The following is a 13,012-nucleotide window of genomic DNA, read 5'->3' on the forward strand; positions in this document are numbered from 1 at the left end:
AAGACCAAACCATTGAGTCAAGCTAAACGTAGAAGAACCGTGCTGCTTCCTGTTTAACAGCAAACTCGGATTGAATACAAAATGGTATTATGTTCCTTTTCCCGATATTACAAGCTTTGTATTCGGCTTATTCAGAGGAGAAAACAATCTGCCTCCGTTAAACAGTTTGCGTTGAATAGATGTTAAACAGTCTCTAAATTGTGAAGCCTAGTGATCGTAATTTTTATTTTGAAAGTGATCGAGCGGAAACTTTTAACCATGTTGTTGTTAACTACAAACTAGCTAATGCTATCGACATCTAAGTAGAAAATACACCACGCCACAGCGTAAAACTTGTTATTTTCTTCTCTCTCTCTCTTTGTTTTTTAAATCACGGCAGAGCCGTAAGATAATTTAGTTGTCGTTTACCCCGTTGTGAGGTTTTAATGACAAATTAAACCAACAGTGACCATTAAATGGTAAAAGGTTACGGACGCAATAACGTAGCTAACACCAAACGTTACCTGGGCTAGTGATAATCAAGCCTCAGCTAAGGAGAGACTTGTCGAAATGGTGAGCTGATGTTTTTGGAAACTTAACGCCAGGGCTGTTCTGATATCTTATAATATTATATATTTCTGCTTGTTTTTGCCTTGCTTCACCGTTCCTTTGGTGGTCCGATTAACCCTAACCCCACCATTTAGGTAGAAGCTGTGCTATAACTCGATATAGTAAATTTGTTTCCCTCGGTAGATTCTCTCTCGGGTCAAACCAGCCGTGGGAGGAGAGACATCAACGAGCATTGGTGAGAAAAACAAAAGAAATAAAAGCAAGCTCCCCCGATTGGAGGAATACCTGCAGCAGAGAGACTACCTGGGAGCCTTGACGTTGTTAGAGGTACTTAAGGAAAAACTCAGTACACATCTTTTGGTATCCACTGCTCATCATATCGTAAGGTAAAGACCCTGCAGTTATAGAGGGAGAACCCCCACCTTTAGAAGAGCCTCTATATACAACCGCTTGACAACATTGGAGAGGAAGAACTCCCCTTTTGCAGGAAAAAACAAACAAACAAATAAGATACACAAAGAATGTGTTTTTGGATGAGGCTCTCCACTTTTTAACCTCCTGCAGTGTAACTTTTTCGCATTTTTGTTTTTTAAATTTAGATAGACACAAAAAAATTCCCTCCATTCAGCTGTCATTCTCTGCATCTCCAGCTCTCTTTTTTAGCACTATTGATTTGTGTCAGTTTATTGACAAATGTAAGTACAATGTGCCTTTAAAATTGAAGATGGGCACACAAAGATTTGCATATCTATCCATTGTCTCCCAAAGGCCTGATAATTCAGGACTTTATATGTGAGTAGATTCATTTTAGATTATTTCCCATTCGAACTCTTGCACATGTGGGATCAACAGCATATTTAATGCTTTTCACAAGGGCTACCCTTCCCTAGATGGAACAGTTATGAGATTTTATGTATTCCTAAATCAAAAGTAACTGAATCCTGACCTGCACTGTGTGTGCAGTGTGGTCTTACGTGAGAATCAGAATCAGCAGACCACTACATCCACATTCATTGTCACTTAAATCACTTTTCTTCACCATTCAGATGCTCAGTTTGAAATTCAGAAACTGTTGACTATGTCTGCCTGCCTAAATATGTCTAAATGCATTGACTTTCTGCCATGTGATTTGGCCGATTATTTGCATTAAGAATCAGTTGAACAGATATATCTAATAAAATGTTGGTGAGTGTATGCTGACCAGTTGCACCTGCGTGTATAGCTACTGTCCAAAGGCTCATTTCCCCCCCCATGACAAACCCTGACTATGGGGAGATAAGTTAGAGTATTATTAGATTGTCACGACTGTGTGAGCAGATCAAACTAAAATATAGTATACAGTATATTCTTAGTTTCTTACAACTCCATGATGAGAGGCTAAGTAGTGCTGCTGTTTAGACTGTTGATTTGTGAAACGTCAAGTTAAAAACAAAACAAAACACTTTTTTATTTATTTATTTATTTTCCTGTTTCACTGTGAAACTGTATTTCACTGTGAAACTGTATTTCACTGTGAAACTGTATTTCACTGTCTGCAGCAACTGAGGTGTTGCTGCACCTGCTCATGTGTTGCTGTGTCATGTTTAGTTTCAGAAAAATATTGGCGAGAGAGAGGAGGATGCAGACCTCTGGATTGGGTACTGCGCCTTTCACTTGGGGGATTACAAGAAAGCTATGGAGGTAGTTTTTGTTGTACATGAGTGTGAATCCCCGTGTTTTCCTTGATACAGCCCCCAAATACTTTATTCACATATCAAAACGCTTTTGTAGGGTAATGTTTGAATATCCATTATATTCTTTCCATTTCCTGATAGGAGTACAAGTCGATGACCAACAAACCTGAGTGTCCTGCTGAGGTCTGGGTCTACTTGGCCTGTGCCCTGTTTTTTCTGGGGCTCTATAAAGAAGCAGAGGAGGCTGCATCCAAGGGTAGGCAGATATTTGTGTACAATGTTACTGAAGGGCAAACGTCCACTAGTATTCTGTGGAACTGTTATAAGTAGAGTCCCAGACTGGGACATGTTTGGTTTACCAAGAGCAGCAACTGCTTTAATATAAAAATGTGTACTTACTTGGTTCAGCAGTTGATGGCAAGCTTTTGAAAGCAAAGGTATTGCATATAGATTGATTACAGAGTCAAGGTTAATTTGACCATGTTTAGTGACATTTAACATGTTGAAACCCTTCCTGTGTGTCCAAATCAATATACTTCAGCTAGGCTGTCCTGCAGCAGCAAGAAGGGTTATCAGCATGTGAGGATTTATTGGTGATGCAGTTTATTGCCTTATAAAAAAAGACTGCAACGACTAATCATTGATCTGTTTGTTTTTTTTCTTTGCTTCATCACATTTAAGGAAACTCAGGATTACTGTATTTACTTTATTTTAAGATCACCGTCCTTGCAGAATCAATGTCTGGTGTGAGAACCTCGTTGTGCATCATCAGACAGCCAATCAGAAAGCTGTGAATAATGAATAATCTTTTAGAATAATGATCCACTAGACAATAAATATGATTTGCATTTTATTTTGTTTGTTTCTTACCAAGTTAATTTTGATGTGTCGCGCACCAGTTTGTTCTCAAAAGATGCTCCTCTTGTGTAAGATTTGGTATTTGTGTGTTTTAGTGTTTATTTTAAGCCTTTCATTGAAAAAAAATCTTACAGGATTTTTTTTAAAGGGCTTTTATTTTGAAGAGTGTAAACTTGATGTACACAGAGATTATTGATAAGATTTAATAAGTTATCCTGTGTGATTGAAGAACTACCTCGCATTTAAGCCACGGCCCATTCTTTGTGTGAGTTCTGTGTGCTGATGTTGTTATATAACCACTGAGAGCTAGGTAATGTTGTAATGAATGGTTTCCTTGTTCTCGTGTGGTTTGCTGTCTAACTGAATTTGGTGTCTCTTGTTCTCCCTAGCACCTATGTCCCCCCTCCAAAACAGGCTGCTGTTTCACTTGGCTCACAAGGTTTGAAAATTATCCCTTTATCATCACACTTTTATGTATTTTCTGTGCTTTGTCTGACTACCATGTTAATTCTTTTACGCAACACTGATTTTGAAGTTTTTTTCATCTACATCTGATTTGTTTGTGAGTTTGATTCATGTTTTCTTGCCCTCTCCCTTGTCTTTACAACCACAGTCATCAGTGGCACTCACTTACTCAGTTTTTACTCAGTCAGTACACCTTTGCAATATATTGAAGCTTCAAAAACAGCTGAAAGTGTGCTTGGCTCTGGCAGTAATGAAGTGTCAGAAATGATTCCTGTGCAGTGATCTGAATCCAGTGACATTAAAGCCAGTTATAACCAGGAGTTAAAGTGAGCTGGAATCATTAGTAGATAAATCTAAGGATGATATAAAGCCAGTTAGATTTTCGTGTGTTGCTTGGCGTTGCTTCCAGCTGATGCCACAGAATACTCGCTCACCCCGATTACGTCCCGCTGTAAATCTCATCTATGTTCATGCATACAGATATTAGTATAATGATGAGCATGTTGCTAGCTCTACTGCACAGAAGTGATCCACAAAGAGTGTTAAACCCCGGAGTAGCCAGTAGCCAGCCCAGAGAGCTGGAGTAGCACATGTCTGCTGATCACAGTCTGAACACAAAGAAAAATCATTGTAAACCTGTACAGCTTCTGATGTTTTTATCTTCTATGTTAAGCACAGTTTATGAGTTTATGTGTAATGAAATGAACTATATAAAGAAAACAGCAATTAATAGTGTTACAATATAAATAATTACAAGTGTTATTTCTAAGCGATTCTTTGCCTAAAACTGCACTACTACTCCAGATCTGCCAAATCCCACTTTAACCCCCGGTCAATCACAACACAGGAATAATTACCAAAAAACAATAGAAATTATATTAAAAAAAAATGCGTGTCTGAAAACGATCTGCTCAGCACATGAAGGTTTACAGCTGCCAGAAGCGATCACACCTCTGATTGCTGTTCCCTTTGTGTCCGTTGTCTTCGTATTATTGTCTCAGTTCAATGATGAGAAGAGGCTGATGAGTTTCCACCAGAACCTGGAGGATGTGACAGAGGACCAGCTGAGCCTGGCATCCATCCACTACATGCGCTCGCACTATCAGGAGGCCATAGACATCTATAAACGCCTTCTGCTGCAGAACAGGTCTGTGCCTTTCCTTCCCTTTCAATCTTTGACATTTGTTTCACACTCCTGCTGCACTTCAGCTCATCTCAGAAACCCCTTAAAAGGTGAGAGTCTTTTAATGGAGGGGTATTAGATTTTATGACTTTGACACTTCGTGCAGACACAAAGATAGTGCCATTGACGGTGCAGTAGACCTGGTGAGCCTTCTTTCTCCAACCACTGTGCTGTATTTGGAGCATCCAGATACAAAAATGAAAATACTTTGATATCAGTAGACATCTCCTGCCTTTTCTTGCAGAGTTATTATGTATTCATGGCTTTGGAACATGTGAGCAGCTGAGGTGGGTTTTTTTGCTTGTTTGTTTGTTTCACTGTGTTGACAGTACAAGATCTGCCAGCTGCCAGCAGCTCTGAGGACCGCTACTTCCTTTGACTGCTGACACTGAAATGCAAAGATTTTAAACTAGTGCTGAGAAGATTCACGAATCGACTTTTCTGAAACACTCGATGTGCCTCATTTGGCTTAGCTGGACTGCCGTTATGCCGTTAGTGTTTCCTTGATTGTGTTTGTTTGGTTCCTGTAATGACTTTTTAGCTCCATCTGACTTCACTAAAAATATATTATTGAAAAATAGAGATTTGTAAAAAAATATTTGTTGTCAGGGGGGTTTCTCTTTCTTACATGTGGAGGATAAAAGCTGTTGTGCACGATTTTGTACTGGGGAGCCGGCAGAGTAAAGTCTATTTAATGTCTGATCTCACTGATTTAAACATTTCTAGATGTTACTGTTGGATATTGTCCACATAGTGCAAAGGGAGAGTGACCCCCTTTGATACAGACTTCACTCCACAGACCTTCAAATCTTAGTCTTTTCAGATTTACAGTTAACTTAAAATATCCTTTTCAACTTTCTCATTTAAAAATGAGAATGTATATCAACAGTCGTGACACGAGAAAACAAGTTTCTGTCATTTGCTAGGTGTGAGAAAATGTGTTGTTTTGAAATGCATAACTGTCTCTCAGTGTAGACTTCTATATGTAATGTGAACACTATTTTATCTTGGCAAGATGGGCTGTTTTGTGATCATGTGCAGATGGATAGATGTGATGTCTGGGTGAAAGGCTGGGTACATCCCAAACAGCTGACACGTAAAGAGACAATTATACACACTCACCTAAAGCCATTTGAGAAACACTAATTAATCTAACAAGCATGTCTGTGGACTGTGGGAGGACCTGCAAACTCCGACCGGCTGGCAAGTTTGATCACAGAACCTTTAAAATCTTCCAAGTGGACTTGTTGTGGTGGCATCCCATTCTTTCACAAATGTTTGTAGAAGCAGTCTGCATGCCTTGGTGTTTGAAGGCTTAAAATAATTAATAATAATGATTATCGTGAGAACTTTATTTATTAAGATACTTGTTTAAAAAAGAAAGAAGACAAAATTAGCCAGAAAGTAATTTTTTATCTTAAATCTCATCTTTTCAGAGATTTTCTGGCTCTGAAAGTGTACGTGGCTCTGTGTTACTACAAGCTGGACTACTATGATGTCTCCCAAGAGGTGCTGGCCGTGTACCTGCAGAGTATCCCCGACTCCACTATTGCTCTCAACCTCAAGGCTTGCAACCACTACAGACTTTATAACGGCAAAGCAGCAGAGGTACCGAGCTGCATGTCCTGGTCGATACTTTGGTGGTTCTTCATCTTTATTGTTGTGAATGTAACTGTGTAATGAGTTGTTATTAAGAAGGTTTAAGGTGTAATGATAAAAAGTCTAAATTAATATTTTTTTAGCTTTACCCATTTTACATGTCACCATGTGCTATTACAGTAGCATGAAAAGTCCAACAGTTTCTAACATTTGTGTGAGGCTGAGCTGCTTGTTCTCATGTTTTTTTTTTTTAAATTACTTGCTCTGTTACACCTGAGTGGTTGCCCTTTTTATTTCTTAGATGATTTTAGCTGGTAGGTTTGACGTGTGTGTGTGTGTGTGTGTGTGTGTGTGTGTGCACACGTGCGTGCGTGCGTGCGTGTGCTCTGGTCCCCTTAGGCTGAGTTGAAGAACCTAATCGACATCTCTTCCTGCTCCTTTGAGTTTGCTAAGGAGCTTATCCGACACAACCTGGTAAGCTCTCCACAAGCTTCAGCTGTAAGTGAGCAGGTGTGTGTGTGCGCGCGCACACACTAGTGACTGCTACACTTCAACACTCTGAATCCCTGTGTACTGCAGGTGGTGTTTCGTGGTGGGGAGGGTGCATTGCAGGTACTGCCTCCTCTGATTGATGTGATCCCTGAAGCCAGACTCAACCTGGTCATCTACTATCTCAGGCAAGGTGTGTAGCCACATCACTGCAACGTTGTTGTTTTGTTTTTTTAATACAGGCAAAACAAGGGATTAGACAGGGTATACTAGTACAGAGTGCAACACAAATGAGGCCTCATGCCTGGGAATCTGTTAGTCCTTCTTCTGTTATGGAAGCCGTGGGGGTCATTACTCAGGGCTCATGGCCAAGTGAAAGTAGAAACGCAGATCGATCAGTAAATCAGCAGCATAGCCCTGTACTCCTTATTATTCTGCAGACACTGCAACAACCTGTCTTTCCTGAAAGATAAAGTCTCCACCCTCTCTGCATTTGTGAACAAGACCCTGAGATGCTTCAACTCCTTCGCTTGTGGCAGCAACTGCTCCCCAACCTGGAGTGGGAACCCCATCCTTTTTTTTTACTGAGAACAATGTCCTCATACTTAGAGGGCAATTGTCAACTACAAAAATCAGAGACAAGATCGCGAGACCCAATGTCCTTCACCCCTGTCCGACCAATCCAGCCCATGTTATAATGCAGCTAGAACCACAACTGCATTTATGCTTCAGAAATGTTCTTGGTCTAGATGAACAACATGTGTCATGAGTATGTTGAAACACAGTCCTATTGACACACTATGTAATACTAACTTATTATGCCATTCATTTAATAACAAACCAAAACATTAGTGATACAATAGCTTCTCTGACTCACAATCTATTGCACTTTATAAATGAATTCCCATAAAGTGACAAATCTGACCATGAGCTTAATTTGGGTGAAGATTAGGAGACAATTGTGTGCAAGTGACACTAAAAATTACCTTTTGAACAGTACTGTGAGAGGATCAGCGATTCTTGTGAAATGGGGATAAATGGGTGACGTACACCTTGGCTTTGCAAAAGCTCATTGGTCCTTTGGATGAGCTAAAAATTATGGGCAAACATAACGTGATGCACTCTTTCTTTCACAGCATCAAATTTATCGTGCAGCATCACTATTCAGTGATAATAGATGTTAATTTCATGTAAAGCTGTATTAATCACCAGATTTTGATAGAGTTGACGCATTCACATACTCGCATTTCTGCTCACAGACGATGTCGAGGAAGCTTATAACCTCATCCAGGATTTGGTCCCCACCACGCCTCAGGTGAGGTTAAGTTTTAATTTTGTCTTTTTAAACGTTTGGTTGTGGTGTTTGACTCCAAAAGTCTCTCCAGTTTCACTTTAATACGATATTTGTTAAAGTTTTATGTTAAGTTTAGAGTCAGTGCTTGTATTTTTAAGGTCACTGTATGGTCTTGTTACAGGAAAGAAAATGCCTAATAAAACAAAAACAACCCTGGCAGATTAAATAAATCCTGCTAACAAAAACTCTTCTTCTTTCTTCCCACTTAAGAGCTCTCAAGGAGATTTTTCCTTCCTCTGATCAGTTTATTTTTTTTTATCTTCAAAAGCACTTTAATGTCTCCTGGATCTGAACAATCTGAAACTCATGACGTGTTTGGCTTTTGTATTCCTTTTATGTTTTTTTCCCCTTACTTGTTGGAATGGATTTTGACGGACTTTGAAGCTGCGATGAAACAATGGATCAAATGATTCACTCTGATCTTCTTTTTTTTTAATAGGAGTACATTTTGAAAGGAGTGGTAAACGCTGCTTTAGGACAAAAAATCGGATCAGTGAGTATTTCTGTAAGAGTTACATGCAAACAAAAATGATGGCTCCGTGTGTGAGACAAATGTGCGATTGTGCTTTCGTGTTTCAGAGGGATCACTTAAAAATTGCTCAGCAGTTCTTTCAGCTGGTCGGAGGCTCGGCGAGCGAGTGCGGTACGCCCCACAGAAATCTGACCTGTTTTATTATTTGAGGAAAGTGTGTTAGCATGTGTGTATTACATTTTCTATCCTTTCAGATACTATTCCTGGCAGACAGTGCATGGCCTCCTGCTTCTTTCTCTTGAAACAGTTTGAAGACGTTCTCATTTATCTCAACTCGGTCAAGGTTGGTGTTGCTCGCTTGCAGTGGAGAGTCAGTGTTATTTATTTTTTTATTCAGGTAAAAAAAAAAAAAGACACTCGCCCACACGCTGGGTGAGAAGTGCCACTTCAGATGACAAGTGGTGCTTTACATTTATTCGTGTGTGTGTGTGTGTGTGTGTTTTCTCCTCCATGATTCGTACTACCAACACAAGGCTGACACTCGTTTTATTTCTGGACACGTAGGCACTCGTCCTTTTTGTGCTTTTCTTTTTCAGGGTTACTTCTACAACGATGACACATTCAACTTCAACTATGCTCAGGCAAAAGCAGCGATTGGTAACTACAGAGAGGCAGAAGAGGTACGCTAACTGAGCAGCCATTTATATGTCTGTGAATAAATTGTTGGCCTTTTTCTTTTTACTGATTTTAATTTTTGGTTCACAGGTTTTTCTGCTCATTCAGAGTGAAAAGATCAAGAATGACTATGTTTACCTCAGCTGGCTGGCACGATGCTGTATGTATAGTCGATGTTATACTAATGGTAATACAGTGTATTTACAGTCACAAGCCACATTATTAGGTACACTTTGCTACTACAATAATTAGGGGGTCTTTCATTATTCAGCCCTGGTTTAATTCTTTGTGGCATAGATTCAGTGAGAAGCTGGAAATTCCTCAGAGATTTCCATCCATATTGACATGACAGCATCACACAGTTGTTGCAGAGTGCAGTGAAGTATCACTAGTCGGGGTTTTTTCCTGCTTAGGGGAATTTATGTTGCCTCCCCCCAATGAGATTTCAGTCAGAGCCAAATTAAATTTCCCAATTTCAATCAAACACTTGCTGCTGATTTGTTAGCAGCATAGACGCATTGTTCTACTATATGCAGACTTATCATGCATGTATGTGTGCGGTCATCCCAGAAAACCCTGAGAAAGCAAACTCCTACTCTGCTTGTTTAGTATTTGTAAAATGGTAAATGGTAAAGTCCAGTTAAACAATAAAAAAAACAGTGCATCTGTCACAACAGGGATTCAAACAAAAATATAACAGAAGAAAATCTGTCCTGGGCAGCTCAGCTCTGAGCTAGACTTTGACACAGAAGTATTAAAAGGTGCTATCGTGGGCGATCGTGGCTCAAGAGTTGGCAGTCTGTCTTGTAATTGGAAGGTTGCCGGTTCGAGCCCTGGCTCGGACAGTCTCGGTCGTTGTGTCCTTGGGCAAGACACTTCACCTACCGCCTACTGGTGATGGCCAGAGGGGCCGATGGTGCGATATCGCTTCTGTCAGTCTGTCCCAGGGCAGCTGTAAAGCGCTTTGTGGGCCCCGAAAAGCGCTATATAAAAATGCAATCAATTATTATTATTATTAAACCAGTTTGGCTGATTCTGTCAAAAATAATCAGTAAAACTGTAAGAGTAATTCTCACTGCAGCCAGCTGCCAACACAAGAACGCCATCTGTTAATTTCACTCTGCTGATAAGGTGTTTGTTCAGTATGAAGATGAGGAGTTTTGCATATATTATAACTAAGTGTGTAACAACCAAACAAGGAGCATAAATGATCCAGTTTCTTAGTTGCTGCTGCCAGCTGCACAAACATCTGCGAAACCTTTTTAGGTAGACATGAAAAGGATACAGTAATCTTCATCTGATCACATAAAAGCTCTTAGACACCTTTACACAGTGAAAACAGAAATGAGCGCCCCTTTTTACTCGTTCACCGAGGCTGAGGCCCGAATCAAACATTTCCAGCCTGAGGCCTTTAAAGAATTTAAGGTCTCTCATCACTCAGCTGGAGTTTCTCTCAGCAGCTCTGAGAAACCTCTGATAGAAGAAATTTGTTCCATTCTCAGCTTTAATCTACATCAATAAAACCTGCCCGCCGCCTTTAAAATGTTCCATATTTGAATGTAATAGAGCTGAAACTGCATGTGAGCGTTGGGTTATTGAACACTGATCTCGGTCTCATCAGACATAATGAACCAGAAGGGTCAGCTTGCCTGGGAGCTCTACCTGAAGATGGGAACCTCCTCAGATTCCTTCCATCTGCTCCAGCTCATTGCCAATGACTGCTACAAGGTGACATCCTCCTCCCTCCTCTTCCTCTTGTACTGTATGTGGTGGCTGTTTTAACCCTGTGAGATCTTACTCATCAGCAGTGATGACCCCAATCCTATCAGAACACGTAGTCTCAGCAATCAGGTGAACAAAAAGTGTTTACGTTGCTCCAAAAATACTTTTTTGCTCATCTTCAGAACAAACTGAAGGGTTATGCTCATAACTGCGACTTCACAGGGTTCATTTTAAGATTTTGGAGAAAATGAATTAGTCAGAACAAAAATGTTCCTGAAATGAAAACTATTATTTAGTCACAGCCCTGGTTTGAATATTTATTTGCCTTTTGTGATGAATTTACACAAAGAGCCACAGCTAATGATTTGATACTTTATTGAGTAACTTGCTGATTATTTATTTTCCATAGATGGAGACAAGACAAAAACTTGTCACGGTATCAGATCAAGAAAAGCACCAAATACTCAGCCTCATAACAACAGCAGTACTTTTATGTTTTTGTTGTCTGAGAGTAAATCATTGATTCTGGCTGTTGCATGACTACACGTGGCAGCTCGCTTGTTAAAACGCCTTCATTTATTGCTGAAGGCAGGAGTCCTTCAGTTCAGTTGTGTAACATTTCTGAGGAATACCTGCATCCTGAATTCAGAAATGTCAGATGTATTTAGAAGTCCCAAATGTCACCTTAAATGGAGAAACGGCACCTTTTATGCTCCGCCTGCTGGATTTTGTGGTATTTTTCACAGGCTGTGCAGCTGCAGTCTTCACCGAAAATATTTTGATATCTTTTTAAAGTAGACTTACTGTGTTTTTCTTTATTTTCTGTGTGTAACTGTCAGAGTGCTGGATGCTTACATATAAATGAGGTCATCACTGAGTCAAAAACTCACTTTTAGGTTCACAGACTTCAGACTCTTACCTCTAAACATCTTGCTGTCAAAGAGAGGAGATATCGGTAATAAGGTCATCTCAGGGACACAGCTCTGACTGTGAGCACAGGAGTCCACTTGCTGTTTGTGAGGGGCAGCCAATCAGAAGAAGTGTCAAAGAGACACAAACTGCTTGTTTTAGACAGTGGATTAACTGAGGGGCAGCACAAGGGGCCGACATGAAATAAAAAAAAGCCGTGAATCACACAAACCTACTCTAAAGTCCAAAAACAACAATATGGAGCTGGGAATGAGCATAAATAGTCCACCTGAAGTTAAAGAAGTTAGTAAACAGGCTTTGCGTGCCGATGCTCATGACTGCAGCCTGTCTTTTCAGATGGGTCAGTTCTACTATGCAGCGAAGGCCTTTGATGCACTGGAGAAGCTGGACCCAGCCTCCAACTACTGGGAGGGGAAAAGAGGGGCGTGTGTCGGCGTCTTTCAGCTCATACTGGCAAACAAGGAGCCCAAGTATGTTTGTCTCTCTTTCCTGTGGGGTGGTTTTGGTTTTGATCATCGTGCCGTCTGCAGGAATGGGTGTGAGGTTTAAGCAAAGTAAACATGAGAGATTGTGCATTCTTTACGTAATCTTGTATCCTCACATATCCTGTTTGCACCCTAGGGAGACTCTTAAAGAGGTGCTGACCCTCTTGCGAAATTCAGGAAACCCCCAGGTCGAGTACATCATCCGAATTATGAGGAAGTGGGCCAAAGACAACAGAGTCCTCCTCTCGTGACAGCCTTGAGGCTTCAGTGCTGAACTGAAGACTCCAAGCCCACGATAAGAGCTGCCGGGATGCAGACAGCAGCACTGATGATTTATCCCACATCAAGAAGGATTTGTATTTTTCTACTATACTCTAGTTCTTTGTGCTGTTCTGTTTACATGTATTTAAATTTAACACATAATTTAACCGGATTAAACTTTTTTAAAACAAATGTCAGTGTGTAAACATTTTCAGACCATAAATTACACACTAAACACTTCATACTGTCAACATCTATAAACATCAGTGGCTATTTCTAAACCTTGCATATTTCCTA

General features: G+C 40.2%; 1 protein-coding gene across 2 annotated transcripts; it reads left to right on the forward strand.

Moving 5' to 3' along the window:
* The first annotated feature begins 4 nt into the window (after window positions 1–4).
* On the forward strand, window positions 5–12,907 carry ift56 (intraflagellar transport 56). 2 transcript variants are annotated; one of them, XM_006787489.2, is made up of 18 exons: window positions 5–84; window positions 733–876; window positions 2,137–2,229; window positions 2,364–2,478; window positions 3,470–3,519; window positions 4,547–4,692; window positions 6,165–6,336; window positions 6,727–6,801; window positions 6,907–7,009; window positions 8,076–8,131; window positions 8,610–8,663; window positions 8,750–8,813; window positions 8,897–8,985; window positions 9,239–9,322; window positions 9,408–9,477; window positions 10,939–11,045; window positions 12,306–12,439; window positions 12,591–12,907. In XM_006787489.2, the coding sequence occupies exons 1-18, from the start codon at window positions 82–84 to the stop codon at window positions 12,703–12,705; spliced, it is 1,674 nt and encodes a 557-aa protein (XP_006787552.1). In that variant the 5' UTR covers window positions 5–81; the 3' UTR covers window positions 12,706–12,907. The 2 variants fall into 2 exon arrangements, with proteins under 2 accessions (XP_006787552.1, XP_006787550.1); XM_006787487.3 differs by lacking the exon at window positions 5–84 and adding an exon at window positions 91–552.
* The last annotated feature ends 105 nt before the right edge of the window (window positions 12,908–13,012 follow it).

The sequence above is a fragment of the Neolamprologus brichardi genome, chromosome 6 (assembly GCF_056152115.1).
Source record: "Neolamprologus brichardi isolate AB-2024 chromosome 6, ASM5615211v1, whole genome shotgun sequence".
Lineage (NCBI taxonomy): Eukaryota > Metazoa > Chordata > Actinopteri > Cichliformes > Cichlidae > Neolamprologus > Neolamprologus brichardi.